Source organism: Mastomys coucha, unplaced genomic scaffold (assembly GCF_008632895.1).
Source record: "Mastomys coucha isolate ucsf_1 unplaced genomic scaffold, UCSF_Mcou_1 pScaffold19, whole genome shotgun sequence".
Lineage (NCBI taxonomy): Eukaryota > Metazoa > Chordata > Mammalia > Rodentia > Muridae > Mastomys > Mastomys coucha.
This window is the reverse complement of record NW_022196901.1, coordinates 12306968-12326959: the sequence shown is the minus strand read 5'-3', so window position 1 is coordinate 12326959 and position 19992 is coordinate 12306968. Positions and strand designations below refer to the sequence as shown.

Here is a 19992-nt window from a genome sequence, read left to right as displayed (position 1 = left end):
TATCACCTGAAGCAATAAAAGTGTAAGGTGAGAATGAATGAATGTGGGGTTATGTTGCTTTTAAATGAAAGCATAGTTTATCGATTGAGAAAGTTATTTTTTAACAAAACATATGATATCTTGTTTCTAACAGATCTTGAAGTATACTTCTATAAGGGTGTACTAAAATTGAAATATAAGTGAAATGAATATATATCTAAAAGAAGTAAGAATAAACATGGTATTTCTTGCTTCTGAATTTAAATTTATTGGTGTTAGTCCTAAGGGACTGCAAACCCTTCAGCTCCTTGGTTCCTTTCTCTAGGTCTTTCATTGGGGACCCTATGCTCAGTCCAATGGATGGTTTGTGAGTCTCTACTTCTGTATTAGTCAGGTACTGTCAAAGTCTCTCAGGAGACAGCTATATCAGGCTTCTGTCAGCCAGAATTAGCTGACATCCACAATAGTGTCTGGCTTTGATGATTGAATATAGAAAGGATTTCCAGGTTTAACAGTCTCTGGATTGTTCTTCCTTCAGTCTCTGACCCATAGTTTGTCTCTGCAACTCCTTAGATGAATATTTTGTTCCCCCTTCTAAGAAAGAACCAAGCATACACCCTTTGGTCTTCCTTCTTATTGAGTTTCTTGTGGTTTGTGGATTGTACTTTGGGTATTCTGAACTTCTGGACTAATACCCACTTTTCAGAGCGTGCATGCCATGTGTGTTCTTTTGTGATTGGGTTACCTCACTCAGGATGATATTCTCCAGGTCCATCCATTTCCCCAAGAAATTCATAACTTCATTGTTTTTAATAGCTGAGTAGTACTCCATTGTGTAGATGTACCACATTTTCTGTATTCATTCCTCTGTTGAGTGATATTTGGGTTGTTTCCAGTTTCTGGCTATTATAAATAAGGCGGCTATGAACATAGTGGAGCATATGTCCTTATTACATGTTAGAGCATCTTCTGGGTATATGCCCAGGAGTGGTATAGCTGGGTCCTCTGGTAGTACTATGTCCAATTTCCAGAGGAACTGCCAAACTGATTTCCAGAGTGGTTTACCAGCTTGCAATCCCACCAGCAATGAAGTAGTGTTCCTCTTTCTTCACAACCTTGCCAGCATCTGCTGTCACCTGAGTTTTTGATCTTAGCCATTCTGACTGGTGTAAGGTGGAATCTCACGGTTGTTTTAATTTGCATTTCCCTGATAATTAAGGATGTTGAACATTTTTTTAGGTGCTTCTCAGCCAGAGAACTTCTAAACCTGGTAAACAACTTCAGCAAAGTAGCTGGATATAAAATTAACTCAAGCAAATCAGTAGCTTTCCTCTACACAGTCTCAGAAAGAAATTAGGGAAACAACACCCTTCACAATAGTCACAAATAATATAAAATATCTTGGTGTGACTCTAACTAAGCAGGTAAAAGATCTGTATGACAAGAACTTCAAATCTCTGAAGAAGGAAATCAATTGAAGACAATCTCAGAAGATGGAAAGATCTCCCACGCTCATGGATTGGCAGGATTAACATAATAAAAATGGCCGTCTTGCAGAAAGCAATCTACAGATTCAATGCAATCCCCATCAAAATTCCAACTCAACTCTTCACAGACTTGGAGAGAGCAATTTGCAAATTTATCTGGGATAAAAAAAACTTAAGATAGCAAAAACTATTCTCAAAAATAAAAGAACCTCTGGTGGAATCACCATCCCTGACCTTAAGCTGTACTACAGAGCAATTGTGATAAAAACTGCATGATATTGGTCCAGTGACAGCCAGGTGAATCAATGGAATAGAACTGAAGACCCAGAAATGAACCCACACACCTATGGTCACTTGATCTTTGACAAAGGAGCTAAATCCATCCAGTGGATAAAAAGACAGCCTTTTCAACAAATGGTGCTTGCTCAACTGGCGGTTAACTTGTAGAAGAATGCAAATCGATCCACTCCTATCTCCTTGTACAAAGCTCAAGTCCAAGTGGATCGAGGACCTCCACTTAAAACCTGATACACTGAAACTAATTGAAAGAAAGTGGGGAAGAACCTCGAGCACATAGGCACAGGGAAAAATTTCCTGAACAGAACACCAATAGCTCATGCTTTAAGATCAAGTATTGACAAATGTAACCTCATAAAATTACAAGGCTTCTGTAAGGCAAAGGACACTGTTAATAGGACAAAACAGCAACCAACAGATTGGGAAAAGATCTTTACCAATCCTATATCCAATAGAGAGCTAATATCCAATATATACAAAGAACTCAATAAGTTAGACTCCAGAGAATCAAATAACCCTATTAAAAATGGAGTTTTCCTTTATTTTAAATCTTGTATGTTTAGAAACAAGTAAAAAATATTGAGTTTGCAAGCCCAATGAGCACAATTTAGCTTGCCTTGACAGACAACATTAAAATAAAATATAGTCATGTGTTTAAAAATATAAAAATATTTTACTATCACTGATATTCCCAAATATTTACCTCTAAAATGCCATCATTTCTGGCAGTAACACCAAAACTGACAAGTAGAAACTATCAGGCTTACCTCTGACCTCCTTCCTCGGTTCAGGTAGGTACACACTGGGCTGAATGCTCCACTCCCACAGACATACAGGTGAGTACGGTTGAAGGTCTGAATAACCCGGACGAAATTCCCGCAGCCATGCTGGCAAAAGAAAGGCATTCAGTGAGGCCACAAGTTCCTACAGACTGTGTACAGCTGCTCTGCTAACTTGAGATTTGATGTGGAAATTGACTTCTGCTGTTATCTAAATCCTGGAGAAACTGTGTACAACTTGTAGAGGCAATCTGGAAACACCCATCTAACTTACAGGAAAAATAATCAGATGTTGAAATTAGGAGAATATCTCAACTGAGATTTACCAAACTTAAGCTGGAGATCTCAGAACTCCAGGCATTTTCAGTGAATAGAACACACAAAGCCTTCTATTCTTACAGAGCTCCGATGGATAAAGCAGGAATCCATCCAACCTTTGCTGTTTTTAGTTCATCTTTCCTAACCCGAAGACTTTATGTGAAAATGCTCTCATTTATTCTCCACAACAAGATAATGAATCTAACTTTAGACATGTTCATCTGCACATTTTCTACCTTTTCAATACTATATTAGGAGACATCTTCAAAAAAACAATAAGAGAATAACTTGGTTTATTATATTCATCTGTCTTATGAATAAGCAGGATCAATTAAAATAATTCATTTTTTCACTATAATGCTTCATATGCCATATGAAGTTACATCGTATATATGTGGGCAGTTGGTTGTGTTTATGCACAATCACATATGTATGCTTATGTATGTAGGCTTGATATTGATGTCAGGAGTATTTCTCACTCTTCAACATATTCACATAGGTAGAGCCTCTGAGTTGGATCCAGAATTCATGGATATGTATAAACTGGCCAGATGGTTTAATCTGAAACATTCATGATCACCATCTGAGCATTGGAATGACAGGTGGCTGGGACGTCAAGTCCACACAGCATAGCATTTACAAGGGTTCTCTGGACTTGAACCATGGTCTTCATACTTGCAGCTTGCGTACTAAATGCGTTAACAGTTCATCTGTCACCTAAGCTGAACCTATGTAAGGTTTTATGCTGAACAGTTTTACAAGCTGATTCTTTTATATGATCAAGTTCAGAAATGCAGGCATAAAGCATCCAGCCAGTGTGAATCAATGGGAAAGTTTATTGTCAACAAGCCTGAAGTCCTAAGTTTCATCCCCAGAAACTAGTGTTAAACGAGAAAAACAAAAACAAAAACAAAACTTTGAAAATATATTCTCAGACTTCTACTTGTGTTTGCACTTACAGAAATCATGCACAACTACATAGCTGAATAGATAGATAGATGATAGATAGAAAGATAGTAAGATGGATAGATGCAAAATAGTAATGCAGACATACAACTAGCACACACACATACACACACACACACTATATAAATATGTGTGAAGTAAAGTTGTACTCATTCATATTCCGTATTATCATGAGTTCACCATGGTGACCATGGACACCTTTTGTAACTACTACATGAAAGTCATCTTAGAATACATGCATAGCTGTAGCTTTCTATGAAGGATGGTGGAATCATTTTGTCTGTCCAGCATCCCCATTAAATATGCTTTTCATTTCCTTTTTCTCACTTGGTTCGAGTTGAACGAAATGGGCAGGGGTATCATTGCTGTACTTCTAAATTATCTGTGCTCTTTCAGGAGTCTATAAGTTCTCCATGGCCAAATTAATCACCCAAACTCCACAGATGATAAGCTCATTACTTATGCTGATTATAAATTAATCAAGCCTGAGACAGAATAATATCCCCTTTACAAAGTCATTTTTCTCTCCAAGAACTTTATTGAAAGTAATTTTATCACCTGAGGTGAGTCTTTATTGTTAAGTAAAAGCTATAAATTTACCAGATTTAATGGTATTGTCTCCCTGTATAGTCTATAATATGTGTTTCTCTTTCATAGTTTCCAGATCCACCAAATATCTAGTATTTATATTACTACACAGTACAACAAAGCAAAGTGCTACAATAAGAGCTAAACTTGATTAAAAATTTGTATTATCTTATATATTCCATCAATTTTATATTCACTTTTACTTGTCAGTAAGTATATTTATTCTTGTGCATTGGAATTCTAAGCAGATGTTGCTACTATAAATTATTAATAAATCTTTAATTCTAATGTCAAATAAATTAATCCTTGAAATCCTGACTACACACTTTATTTTAAAATTATTTATAGAGTGTTCTTTCTTGACACCTGTTTTTAGAGGTACCTGGAGGTTAACCATATAACCAAATATGATAACGTAATGCTCGGAATAAAATGCAAAGCTGAAGACTGGTGTGTGTATAACATGTCTGTGGGAAGATTTGTGAGCAAAGAGACATGTGGTCATCTTTTTCACACTCATGTTCAGTCACTCTGGAATTTTCTATAGATTAACTTCCAACAAGACATGATTCAGTGAAAACTTTCCATCTGCTTTATCTTGAGCTCTGAAGACAATTGACTTGGATAAATTGTTGCTATAGTAAAGTGAAAAAGTCAAAAATATATTTTATATTTTCATTTGTAGAACGGTACTTATTTCATTTTATGTATATATCTACTTATTATTGATAGTGGTTTCTTTCCTAGGTGATAGAAGACATTGAAGTAATTATTTCCTATATTTTACTATTATTATTTCCAAGGATGCTTAATGTTTCACTTCATAACAGATATGCATTGAACATTCAGTATATTTTTCTTAAGGTGTTACATTATTCTTTAAATTTTTTCTTTTTGCATCTCAGTTCCCTCTAGAAAAATAAACCAAAGATGCTTTGGTTGCCATCCTTTATATAGATGGCTACAGTAAGAAAGCTTTCAAACACATGGATACTTTTCCATCTTATCATGTATCAAAGATTAAGAACCCACATTTTCATTTCATAGTTATTGGTACTTATGCAAACTTAGCATTTTAATATTATTAATATTTCCAGACCCCTCTATCCACATACTTTGACTGCATTTAGTCTCACAACAATGCTTCAATTAAGTAGCTAAATTTCAATTTCCTAATAAGGAAGTTTATCTCCAAAAGAGATTAAATAGAGTCTTCCTCTCTGACTGGGACTCTGGCCACTACTATTGTCTGTATTTTCTCTAGAATTTTCACTATTCGCAGACAAATTTCTGCCATACTGTGATACACAGTGTACCTTCTACCTCCTCCTCTATAGAGTACTCAAGTGATGCTGAACAGTTTGGGCAATATTGATGGCTCTGCGCTTCCCTTGTACAGCATCATTTTCTGACCTTATCAATTCTGACATAAACTGCTGTGTAAATTCCTTTTCAGCAAATATTTATTAAGACACCATATCTAGGGTTAGGAACACTTGAATGCCTAGTCTACTTTCTGCCTTCAAAGAGGAGCATATATATCAAACTTGTTGTAAGTCCCATGAAGTCATCATAGGATTCTATACTAATACATACATGCATAATTGCATTCATATATGGACTCAGTATAAAGCTTTCAAATAAATATAATTTCATCTCAGTCTTGCATAATAATGTTGACAGTCAAGATACATAAGGAGAGAATTTTCCAAATGAAAACAGTACAATCAACCATCAAAGCCATGAGTCTGGGGAGATAGCTCAGTGGCTTGTCCAGAGATATGAGTTTAATTTCCAGCTCTGACATTAAACAGCTCTCAACAAGGTGTGGCTCCAGCTGCAATGGTTTGGAAATCATCTTCTAGCCTCAGCAAGGAGGCACTCACATGCATATAACCATACACTGACATACACACATATCTATAATTAAAAATAAATAAAAGTATAAAAAGAAAAGCAAATCCATGCATTGGTGGGATTTTCTTTGTTTTAGAATGAATATCCTAGGATTATATTGACTACAGAATTCCATGTTATGAAAGAGGCAGGTCATGGGGGTTGGTCGCTCATTGTGTCTTTGTCTTCACATACACAAGAGAGATACTGATAGGATTAAATAGAAATCAAATATGCAGTTCACAAAACAGAACATGAATTTTAACTGTGGCTTCAAGTTTTTCTAGATGTCATTAAGTCAGTAATGTAGGATTTCTATGGTTCAAATTTTGTAGCAGGAAAATGACAGTAATAACATTTGTTTTGAGCAATATATTAATAAAGTAGTAGGGATATTTTGATTTGGGCAGTCCATGTCTTTACAGATTAGTACTAATACTGTTCATAATACTAATATAGAAAAGATTTGGCATGTAAGATTTTAGTACAACTAAATACCAAATATTCCGTTTTAATTTTTTTCTGGGTTTTTTTTTTGAGATTTATAGAATCACATCATTTCCTCTCCCCTTTTCCTCTCTCCAATGCTTCCTATATACCTCTGCCTCCATTCTCTTTGAAAATCATTTTTTTATTTGTTGTTACTTGCGTATGTGTCCATGTATGTGTTTGTAGGTGTGTGTGTATGTTTGTACGTGTGTATGTATCTGTTTGTGTGTTACATGTTTTCAGGGCTGTCTCTTTCGTATTTGATAATCACTTGGTGTGTTTATTGACTTGAGTGGTCTCAAAAGCATTTCCCTATCCATATGAGTTGTTGGACATGGATGTCTATATTTTAAAAGTGAAATAGTATGTAATTAGGTGGCAAGTATTTCAACAACGTGAATATATTTGCAAATACTTGGTGTCATTAAGAAGTAAAACACAATATGTTGTCTATAGAACATTCATTTTATCTACTGCTAGTTGTTTTGTTTTTTCTAGCCTTTTCTCTTGAAGTCAAACTAACAAGAGGTCTCTGTGAGGGCTACACCCATAGGACATGAGATGCATTTGTTGAATTCTCTCTTTTCTTACACAGATAGAATAAATAGTTGAAAGAATTTCATAGATTATTATTTCTAAGGACTTAATACTTTTATCTGCAAAAACAAAACCTGTTCAGTTTAGTCATCAAAGTTCATAGAACAGATCTCTCCATGGATGACTTCCCAAGTGTATAGCTATTGGCCATACAGAAGAATTAACAATATCCATACTTGATATTACAGCACAATAGAATTATGGGGAAATGCTGGCATGCATTGATTGAAAGTTTTGTCAAATAACTTTTAATCATGACAAAACATATAACAATGGGTTTCTATTTCACCAAAAGGAGAAAATGTCCAAGTCACTTGGCTAAGACACTTTAGAAAAATATCAAAATCACTATTTGGAAACTGAACGTGCACCGATATCTACAGTCTAGATATTCTCTCTGTAGCAGTTGCTTTGATTCAGAAATGCAAACCTTTTTGAACAAAGCACCAGGAATTTCAGCAATATTGCCATGGGATATTATTGTGGTGAAATGCAAGACAGGATCAGACATGCACCAGTGAGAAACTGTTGTTACCAGGGAGTGAAGGAAAATTGTTCAGCTCATGGGCAATTATTGAAAGAGCACCCCCAGGAGAGCACTGTTCTCCATAGCGCTGCCCTGCATTCTGTTGCTTTCTCTGAATGGCCAACAAAATGCACAATTCTTTTTCTGGATTTTTATACACTAGGTTTCTATTACATTCTAACTATGTGTTGTTATGTTTCTTCTACCTCGTTTCTGTTTCTGTTTTCTGGATGAAATATAAAATTGAAAATGTAAGACTTAGGCCAGGGTCATGCTGGAAATAAGTTTGCAAGAACTCTTGTGGAATATTACTGTGAGATCTTTCACTCTAGAGCCAGGGTTCTCAACCTTCCCAATGCTGCCACCTTTTAAAATAGTTCCTCATGTTGTAGTGACACCTCCATCTTAAAATTATATTTGTTGCTATTTCATAACTGTGATTTTGCTCCCATTATGGATCACAATGTAAATATCTGTGTCTTCCAATGGCCTTTAGATCCCTGTACAGTCTGACTTCCCCCTAAGAGGTTGGGACCCACAGACTGAAAACCATTGCTCTAGAGTCATTGGTTGCCTGGACTTTCTTGAGTCTTTATAGAAGTTTATATCTGTGACTGTTTTAAGAGTGTGTCACACTGAAAAAAATTCATTTCAGTGTGGATTAGTCTTCCTGGTGACTGGCCTGTCCCAATACCTCTCCAGAGCACTTACTTTCAAGGCTGCATACAGACACCAATCCTTTTAGCACCTCTTGTCTCTACTGCAATGTGCTCAATCAGACTTTTCTAGACAAAACGTTGATGCTAATAATATGATCTCAAACCCAGATGCTTTTGTATAAGTATACTAGATTTTCTACACAGTAATTTTATTTCTATTGCATTCATTAATTTGTGTGCATTTTCTTGCTTATTTAAAATAGGTCAAGCTTTTTCAACTAGATATGGTAAAGAAAAGCAAAACCAAGTCCATGTTTACACAAATTATGTCTTTCATAAGTAGAATTATACTAGATATACAATTGACATTTAATGTTCTTTATCAAATGAATAATTGAGAGCAAGGTTAATTGTAAAGAGGAAACCTATCAAATCATTTGTGAGAGGGCATTCATATTTTTGATACTAATCTCATCATGGTATTTGTCATGATTTGAAGCAAAATGCATATATAAATGTATATACATATATATATGCATGATTGTATTCATCAAAGATTAGCTCCTTTCATATCTTATGTAATATTCAAGAATAATTTAGTGACAATGAGAGTAAGTCATTCACAGAAGTCAATACAGGTTCCTTACTTAACTCTTTCCACTGAAGTCCACTTAAGGGAACCCAATTTGTACAAGTGTTATACTCCACATTTGTCAATATGTATATTTGCTTTGATTGTGGTTTGTAATTGTTTTAATTAACAAATGTACTATTCATCATTGTTGACTTATTTATCTGGAATTTGCAGGCTCATGACTATTTTTCCACCAAGAATCTCAATAGTTCCCATGGTATCTGGGTGTTACTCCACACAGTCACAGCATCGTTATTTCAGCAGCCTGCTGAGAATTCTGTAAGTTGGAGCCACTTGGTACAAGATTTATTGGGGAAATCAATCATGAAAAGTGTCTGTGTTAAATAATGAAGCATGGCTGGAAAGTTTAACCAGTCAGGAATTCTAAAGTTACAAATGGTACGAGAATTCCAGTCCCACCACATTTACACTTTCAGCATTATTCTTGCCAAGGCTCCCCAACACCACTAATCTCAGATTCAGCTGTTCTCAACCTACGTACATCTGAAGACTAAGTAGTTAGTGTCTGTCTGTGTGTGTGTGTGTGTGTGTGTGTGTGTGTGTGTAAGAGAGAGAGAGAGAGACAGAGAAAGAGAGAGAGAGAGAGAGAGAGAGAGAGGGAAAGAGGGAGAGAGAGAGAGAGAAAGAGGGAGAGAGAGAGAGAGAAGAGAGGGAGAACGAGCAGCAAGCATGTGTGCATGTGCATGTGTGTGTATGGTGTGTAGCATGAATGTGTGCATAGGTTGGAATAGTTGTATGTATATGATTTATGCAAAGAGGGGTTCTGTGTGTATATGCATTGTGTGTGTGTGTGTGTGTGTGTGTGTGTGTGTGTTTGTGTATGTGTGTGCATGAGTGCTTTAACTACTTACTGTAGGATCTTTGCCAGCCATTTTGCACTCTTCAACTTTGATTGTTGATGCTGGCCAGAAAACCTGCTCAGAAAGAAAAAGACAGTTTGTTTAATCCCATTCAGGTACATACTAACACCAATTTTTTAGTTTGCTTTTGATTATCTGATTTCTTTAAGGTGTTCCTATTTTTGCTTTTGAAATTCTTCCTATACCTTCTGAATTCAAATTATTGGATTATTATGTTATTACACAATTTATGGTGTGCTTACCCAATCAGTTTTTATTTAACAAAACCTTTTCAATAATACATGAAAATTTGTAATTGTGTATTTAAATAAAGTTATTATAAAGATAAATGTGCAAAACAGAATGCCTATTTGCCCTTTGGACTTCTAGTTTTACCAAGTGGATCGTATTTATCACTGTGGATTGCATTTATGTGGCCCTCTTACTCTAATGCTACCTTTGGTAAATCACACAGCTAGCCTGACAGATTTACCTAAAGTAGGCCTCCAGGTCCCGGAACAATGTAGTACATGAATGTAACATGTAACCACAGAGTCTCACCGAAGCACTGTGCTATCATCACTGTGCACCTAAATCACTGTTGATTTGGGTCATGTGTGGCAGAGAGAAATACTTTTTGAGTTGTCAGCCTTTAATATAGTAAATGTAAAGTGTCTTGTCTATAATAAATTTAGGTCATTTTACTCTTTTAATAGTTGACACAGTTTTGCTCTTCTCCACAGATGGTTAATTTTGCTCTTTTACAGTAAAATTAAATGATAAATGTAGGTTATAATTATTCAAATATCCATGCAGTGGGTAGCATTATTCCTCACATTCTGTAGATTACACATCAATGATATGGTACTTCTTCCTTTATCCTAAGCAGGCTTATGATGGGAAACTTCCCTCAACCCATTCCTTTTTCTTTTAAATATGTGGATATACATGACATGTTTTTTCATTCATTTATAGTTTAAATTCATTTCTAAATCTTTTTTTAAAAGAAATGGGATGAATTGAACTAAATATAAGTTTCAGTTTTACAGTAAAAAGTTAGGGAGGTGTGTGTGTGTTTATATATGTATGTGTGTTTCTCCATGTGTTTAGTAGTTTCTGATTTTGTAATTCATCACATATTATATTCAATATATTGGTTCTTTTAAATAACTATAATGCCAAGATTTCTTTCAAGAAAATGATAAACTTACACTCAAAGGTTCTTGACTGATATTGTTGATATTCAAGGACAAGATGTGGTCTTTGCTCCCCACATATATCCGGTCTTGATCTTCATCCATCAATAATATTCTGTAGTCTAACTGCTGATGAGAAAGACTAAAGTATTCAGATGTTTTGGTTTCTCGAAGCTCTGAAATAGGGAACAAGAAATGTTAAACAGGGTGTGTTGGCTCTATAATTTTATGATTTTACTGAAAATTCTTAGAGAAATGTTTACCAAAAAGGCAAAAATAAGCATGAGAATATCTTTTATGAAACTAACATTTCCACTTATAACTTTCGCACAACCAACAGCTGTCAAACGGGAATTCATTCCTAGGATTGTAAACTTTGCCACCTACTTGTGGCTGAAGACCCTATGAATGAAATAGGAGAGCCGAGTCATTTCCTTAAACTAATATAATCTCTAGCTCCATTGTAAATACTTAGTGTAATTTTCACTCCATTTCAAACAAGCTCAATGCATCAGATGGAGACAATTACAGAGATTCAGAATGGGTCAAAATGCTGAGAGTAAGTGTTCATGTGGTGTCTAACACTCCTTAATACATCAGCAGTGCAACTCCTCCAACTAAAGCATAAATAACATGAGAAAATGGGAGGAAGAAGCATTGGAAGACCATAGGATCAGGATGTCTGTTGCTAGAAAGTGCCCTCCCTCTAGACAAGGAAAATGTACCCATAGGCTCTCAACAATACAGGGGCCCGAACAGGAGTAAGAGCAGCACAGACTGACATTTCAACATGAATTGAGGAAACTCCACAATGTCCTCCTGCTAGATGAACAGCTACTGGTGGCCAATGGCTTCCAAGAAAGGAAGACTCAATTTCCTCTAGCGACAAGCACTGACATAGTCTGTCATCCCCGGACATATACATACAGGCAACATTAAACAAGTGTATGTATATTTGTGTGCATGCACACACAATTAAAGAAGATAAGAACATGAATTTGGAAGTAGAGGACATGGAGGAAGTTGGAGGGTGAGGAAGGAGGAAAGCAAGTGGTATAGTTGAAATATTCATATACAAAATTCTTCAAAATTAAATTTAAAAGTTGATTTAAAAGTAATGTTTGTTAACATATATTTTTAATTCTTAACTTTCTGCTGAAAGATTCACAAATTATTCTCATTTATAAGAATCTCAAATTTATTACCAAAAGTCAGCAGCCAGTTAAAATATAAATATCTACAGTGAGTTGGAAGGGAAATCAATAGAATGAAGAATATGTTACTTATTTATGTCTTATTCTCAAATGCAGTACATTGGCCATTTTAGTATCATCTCCAAATAACTAAATAACTGACACATTTCCTCAAAGCAATTTCCTTTGCCTTAATAGATTTTTACTTGTAAATGACTATTTTCCTGTTTCCCCTTGAAAAGACAATGCCATTTGAATGATAATATGTCTATGAATATGTCAAAAGTAAAACATAGATTCAGATATTTGCATCCTCAGATTTATAACCTCCCAATGATCAGTGACTCAGGTCCATTAATCTGCTCCTTTTACATTGAATATCTGTCTGTGAGCTGAACACTAAAAGCCAGGAAGGCACTGGGACAATAAGGAAATCAACATTCATGATGCAGGCAGTTTTCTCTGCAGGCAAGAGGCTCAGATGCAAACCCTAAGACTTCTTTTCAGTCCTTTTTAAATTCTTTTGCCCTTGTGCTGATGATTTTAAAGAGTGACAAGCTTTGAAAGTGGTGCATTCTAAGGTTTCTGATTTCAGGACATACTGATTTTTCATTTATAGGCATAGACCACAGTCATATTTCTAGAACAACTGTTAATGACCACGGTTTGGCTTACAGCAAAATAAAACACAATAAAGATTGCTATAGGAAGTAAAAGATCTCTGGATGGCCTTTCATTCAGTTTCTGCTCTACACTTTATCTCCATATTTGCTCATCCCATATACAGTTACCAAACCCAGACACTATTGTGGATGCCAAAAAGTGCATGCTGAAAGAAGCCTGATATGGCTGTCTTCTGAGAGGTCCTGCAAATACAGAGGCGTGTATTCACAGCAGCCAATCATTAGACTGAGCGCAGGGTCCCAAACAGAGGAATTAGAGAAAGGACTGAAGGAGTTGAAGGGGTTTGCAACCCCATAGAAAGAACAACAATATCAACCAACCAGACCCCCAGAGCTCCCAAGGACTAAGCCATAAACAAAGGAGTACACATGGCTCCAGGTGCATATGTAGCAGAGGACAGCCTTGTCATGCATCAATGGGAGGAGAAGGCCTTGATACTATGAAGGCTTCATAGATGCCCCAGTATAGGGAAATCGAGAGTGGGGAAGTAGAAGTGGGTCTGTGGGTGGAGGAACACCCTCACAGCAACAAGGGAAGGGAAGATGGGATTGCGGTTTCTGGGAGGGGGGAAACCGGGAAAGGGGATAACATTCAAAATGTAAATAAAGAAAATATCCAATAAAAAAGAAAAAGAAAGAAGTAAAGGATTCCATCTATGAGCATCAGACACACCTTGGGAGTCCAAGCAGAATCATGTTTAGTCAGGTTCTTCAGCTCACCACTTCAGAATGGTACTATGATATAGTTCACACAGTGTTAGGCAATAATGTGGAATGATAACAAAATAGGATATATGGCTGTTTAGAAATAAACACAATAACCTTCCTGAGCCTCCATTTCTTCTTCAGTAAATGAGTAAGAGTTTAGTTTTTATGTTGTGTATATGTGTGTGTTTGTGTGTGTGTGTGTGTGTGTGTGCGTGTGTGTGTGTTAAATTTATTTTGCTTACACTTCTGTATGACAGTCCAGCATTAAGAGAAACCAAAGCAGGAAAAGTAAGTCACTATCTGAGGCATAGAGGATGGAGAAGTGAGCACTGCTCACTCATGGATTCTCCATGGCTTGCTTATGGATTTCTCAGCTATCTTTCTTTTTAATTTTTTAAAATATTTTGTGTTTTAATTAAATATAATTACATCACTTTGTCCTTCCTTCTCTCTGCTTCCTGTATGCCTACTTCCAAACTTTTCCATTCACATCCACATAATAGCCTCAATTTTTATTATTGTTAAATATGTATATATGGATACATAAATATATGTGCAATATATGTATGTGTGTATGTATATATACATATGTATACACATATTGCAACAGTAACTTCCAATGACTAGCCTCATGGAAACAAAATAAGTTCCAGTTATTGTGAGATAAGTATTATTAACTTTGGATTAATAGTTACAAGAAAAACTCGGTTTAGCAAAGTTGCTGGGCTAATTCACAACCAAAACCTCTGTATGTTTTTAAAAACTTTGACTAGGTTGTTTTTTTAAGTTTTATCTTTTGTATTTGCGGCCCTTGTCACCTTCTCACCTGCCTAATATAGTTTATATAGAACATAGTGTATCTAGATTCTCAAATGCCTCCCTTGTCTCCTTCCTTCCTCCACTCTCCCTCCTTCATAAGGTCCTTTCACCATTTTGTTGCCCAGTCTGCATTAAAATAAAAGCAAGCATGTGGTCCTAGATGCCAAATAAATACTGAATGCAATTTGCAGGCCTTTTCTACCTGTTTCATCAGAAAACAAAGTGAGTGCCAGAGGGGGCAGTAACCACATCAACTTAAAGACCTTTCTGGTCTGAGCATTTTATCTGACTTTTCTGGCCATAAAGCATCTTCAGATTTAATTATCTGTAGCCCAATGGCAGTTGACAGCTGTTGTCCTGCAAGATTTACTTCACAACTGTAAATGAAGTCCTGGGTATTTTGTTAAAATGCTACTTAAATTACTTTGAGTAGTGCTGAGCTTTGGAACTGTGGGCAAGAAAAGGGGGAATTCAAAGCAGTGAGGATTTCATTCATAAAAAGAACAACCCAAGAATCTAGTTTTTCCTTCTATGTGGATCCAACATGAGGAGCCAGCTCAGTCGCTTTGCCACACAGGAAATGACTGATCTAATTATTGGACTACAGGGAAGGGAAGACATGGCTCTTTTTAGTAAGCACTGTCTCTAAGCAAGGCCACAGAGGAGGCTGACATGCACGTCTTTTAAATGCCAATAATAATAACATCCTTTTGCACAGCATCATGGCCATGGCATTGCTTTAGCAGGCCATGCTGACATGACTGAGAAGGACCTTGGCTGAGGACACAGCTTGCAGCACTAGAAAAGTTAGAAACCTCAGGGGCTCCACTAAGGGCAGCATAGGTCTCCAAGTTCCTGAGAAAATCTCCTGGGAAAGAGCATTAAAAATACATATTTCTGCCCTGATAGCCACATTATAGTAGATGTCCGTGATGGAAAATTACTGTAATGTAGTCTAGGCCAAAGTTGTTTCAGGGAAAATTTCCAGAATAGTATGCTTACCTAACATTTACATGCTCAGAGGGCCATTTCTGCATAATAGAAATCATTGTGAGCCTTGAGTGTGTAACTAAAACTGGGAGGACAACAGGGTCCTTAGCAAGATAAGCTCCCCAGTCTGCAATAGTTAAAATATCATTCGGGCAGTGAGAACATGGGTCAGTATGTAATGTATTATTTCTGTCACTAATGCAATATTACTAACCACATGAGAAGCAATTTAGATCAGCAATAGTAATAATTTAGTGTTGAGAGGCTGTGCAGCTATATTGTGAAGAGTGTTCTTCAGTAAAAATTTATTCCTATGTTTAGATATGTGATCTTGGTAGAATGCATGGGGATCCTTTTATGAATGATAGACATTACTCCTCCTCCCTACTAAGGGAAATCATTTACTAAGAATACTACACTGTCTTCTGTCTTTTATAAGAGTTCTGATTAGGTAAATAATTATTGCAGTGAAAATCAATTCCCAGGACACTCTCAGTTAGAGGCAGATATCATGGTTACTCATTAATTATATTCAAAGCTCAGGCTATGCGATCAGTTTGTTTATTCAGCACATCTTTATGGCCTGTTTAGCACTGTAGGCTAGATGTTTTGTTCAAATACATGATACAGGTAAGAAGATAAGCTCTCCTGACGATTTAACCCCACTGCCCTTTGTCCTATTACTTTTATGGCGCTAGCCTGCAGAAAATCTTGGGAGAAACTTCTCCAAGCCGCAGGCAGAAAGCACACAACAAATTTCAGAGCTTTTGGTGCTTCTCACTTCAGAGATAGCGATTTCGACAGGATAGTTTCCTCTTCTGGATATCTTGTCTTAGAAAGATTTTTAAGTAGAGAAGGCTCCTTGAGGCTCACTGTATTAAAACTGGGTTAGAAACTAAATTTTACCTGTACCTTTAGGAAAAGAAACAGTAGATAAGGAGTTGAAAGGGCAGCTCGGTAAAATTATAGTTCTTAATTCCTAATGTAAACAGAGAGCAGCAGGCAGGTTGTTAAAATCACATTTGCTCAAAATTAACAGCCCCAAATAGCAGCCACATGTGGGCTCATCAGTAGAGCAAGGAATGTGGCTTTAAACACTCATCTCACTCAACTTCTATTCAAAGCTTCTGTATCCAGCCGTAGGACCTCCCTCAAACCCTTAAAACCCAGTTAATTTCTCTGGTCATCTTAAACCAGGTCACAAGACTGGAGTATTTGCAAAGGAAAGATAGTTTTTAATTTATGAGCAGAACCAGATAGCCTCATCCCCATTTTTCTAAAAACAAAGACACAGTACCCTTAGAGTTCTAGTATGTTCTTGCCCAGCACACCAGTCTGCAGAATTAAAGAAGCAATGTAAATGCTTCAGTGTCTTGAATTTTCTTTGCCCCCTTGGAAAACACAAAGAGCACACTGCAAGCAACTGGCACTCAAGACAGTCACAGCTTAGTGGTGCTATTCTTAATCTATGCCAGGGCCTGGAGGCTTGGTACAGAGAGTATGATCATGCATGTTTCATGCAGAAGATAAAAGGTTCTTTCTTCTGCTTATTGATGGATGAATGAGATTACTGCAAAGGAGCTAAAGTAACACATGGATGAAAAAAAGGACCAAGCGAAACAGCTCTATTCAGTGAGTCTGGCCAGGGAAAGGCAACTGTGACGCAGAATGGATTTCCCAGGCATTGCACAAGGGAGAAGATTAACAAACATACAGAGGCCTTTATGAAGAACGAGTCTCACTCTGATTTGCCACAGACAGACCCAGTCTGTGCCTGTTTTTCCAACCTAATTGCCAATAATGCCCCTTTGATTCTCAAAACACTCATGGTCTAGATGGCAAGTTGTATGCACACTTTACTTTAAAGCTCCCACTTAATAATTTTCTCAAATAGCATTCTATTACATTTGGAAACAAGTCCAACATTTTAGCATGGCCTTCAAAGCCTGCTATGAGTTAGCTAGATTACTTTAGTAAAAAACCCAGTCATTGCTACTAGTGTAATTTCTGGTCTTTTTTCCCCCATCTTTAAACTTGCCTTACATATTTGTGCTTCAAGCCCATGAAATACATTATTCTTCTGGATCACATGATTCTTCCTGCTATTTTCTAACTGTGTGCATAACTCAAATAAGGATTTGAACATAATTTACATGGGGCTGAATTGTTAAAAATGACTTGTGTTTTCAGATCCAGACAGGTCTTCTCTGTTGTTGATATTTCCATATTTTCCTTTGGGCTTTTCCCTCTTGTAGAATTTTTGCAAAGGTTCAGAATGACAAGTATGAAAGTCAGAAGATGACATAGCCCTAATTGCTAAAATATACTTTGTTTTTTTTTTTTTTGATTCAAGATTCTAAATATGAGACAAAAGTATTTTTACATTCATGTATTTTTCTGCTAATCAATTTATGGTATTTTTAATGTCTGTAATCTAAAACTTTGGTCATGTTTCTGTAAAAATAAGAAAGTACCACCAAACTTTAGAAAATTAAGGCTTTTATTACATAAGTTATTGCAAAGTGTCTGTGTAACAGAATATGAGAAGAGTTAACCTTGCAGTGCTGAATTTCTAATTCACCTTATGTCCATGCAAGGCTTTCACAGATCTCTGTTTTTCTCGCTCCCTCCCCCATCCTCTCTGTCTCTCACACACACTACTTCTGTGCCTTCAAAGCAGGATCTAGAAAACTTAAAATAGGATGTTGTCATTTAGTTGGGTGGTTGATATTCTCTACTGGCCACAACCTAGAGTCCTGTAGGAGCCAAGGCCCTTAGATGACTGTTGGGATTTATACAGACTAGGCTAGCCTCTGGATACTTCTGGGAGGGATGATCTAGATGAGGTTCATTGAGGTGAGCCAACTTGCAGTACATGTAGTGTTGTATTAATTAATATCACTACTCAAATCACCCTGCCTGAGGTGATATGCATTCCTTGCCACCCTCCAAATTGCTCTGGATTCTTGAATGAGAGACACACACGTGCAGCCTGATTTTTAATATGCCCTAAGCAGCTCAATGGCAGGGTCACTCACTCCCAAACTTTCATGATGCTAGTGCCTCTCTTCTAATACCCCTGAGTTATTACTTACTAAAATCTATGTTCCATCTTTGCTGCCCAAGACCCAATTGGGGGGGGGGGAGGGACCCTTGGCTCTGCTCTTCCTCAGCTCTTACGTAACCATTACTCTGTCTTCTGTAGGTAGCTCTCTTGTCTAATGCACCTGCTTCTCTGGCACGGCCATACTCAATCCTTCTTCTTCCCTTGGTTCCCTTGCCCGGAAAATCTAGATTCCTGACTCTGTCTCCCTGCCCAGCCATTGGCTGCCAGCAACTTCGCTTACCAATTAGAGCCAACTGGGGGAAGAGATCCATGGTGTCTTACATGTAGATGTATGAATTCCCATATAATTTGGAAATCCAATTGACATAATATAAGCACTAAACTAAAGCCACAACAGTGTGGCAGTGGCTCACTAGAGCTCTGTGTCCCTACTGAGTGAGGAGAAAGCAAGCTACGCAGAAGCATCCATCATCCTACTTTCCAGCTCTGGGTGAGCTGTGACTACTCCTGCTGCCATGTCTTTCCTGTGACAATGGCACATTTCCACTCCATGTATAAATTGAACTATTTCCCTTTCCTTCAATTTTTTTTTTGTCATAACAGGGACATAACAAGCTAAGGAATTAAAAACTAGAATGAGCTCCTATGTTTCCAACAGCAGTAAAATACCTATGAAAACAATTACTTGTATATTGATTGAAATTATCTCCCATTACAAATATTTATTTATATCATTATGGAATATCTGTAAGTCTGATATACTTTTTATATTCTTTTATGAATCTTAAAGGAATAAGAAATATTTCTAAAACCTTTTCTTAGAAATATAGTTACATCATTAAAACTGTGTATTCTCTTCAAGATAAATGAGGCTATACCAAAGAACAAGACTTTTTGTTGTTCTATCAAATTCATGTTGCATATCTGATGAGTGCTTCAATTCAATAAGAAATCTTTGTAAATTTTATTTTTTATTAGGTATTTTCTATATTGACATTTCAAACTTTATCCCCTTTCCTCGTTTCCCCTCTGAAAACCCCCCTAACCCATCCCCCCTCACCCTGCTCAGTAACCCACCCACTCCTGCTTCCCTGTCCTGACATTCCCCTATACTGGGGCATCAAGCCTTCACAAGACTAAGGACCTCTCCTCTCATTAATGTCCCACAAGGCCATCCTCTGCTACATATGCGGCTGGAGCCTTGAGTCCCTTCTTGTATTCTCTTTGGTTGGTGATTTAGTCTCTGGGAGCTCTGGGGGTA

At 36.8% G+C, this 19992-nt stretch overlaps 1 protein-coding gene across 1 annotated transcript in view; it reads right to left on the bottom strand.

Moving 5' to 3' along the window:
• The window catches only part of Sema3c (semaphorin 3C), a 153929-nt gene that overhangs the window by 64896 nt on the left and 69041 nt on the right, over positions 1 to 19992 (bottom strand). Inside the window, exons 3-5 of the mRNA XM_031380038.1 lie at positions 11287 to 11447; positions 10088 to 10150; positions 2531 to 2650 (exon numbers count right to left, since the gene is read on the bottom strand). Of these exons, the coding sequence (XP_031235898.1) occupies positions 2531 to 2650; positions 10088 to 10150; positions 11287 to 11447 (344 nt within the window). The remainder of the gene's footprint in view (positions 1 to 2530; positions 2651 to 10087; positions 10151 to 11286; positions 11448 to 19992) is intronic.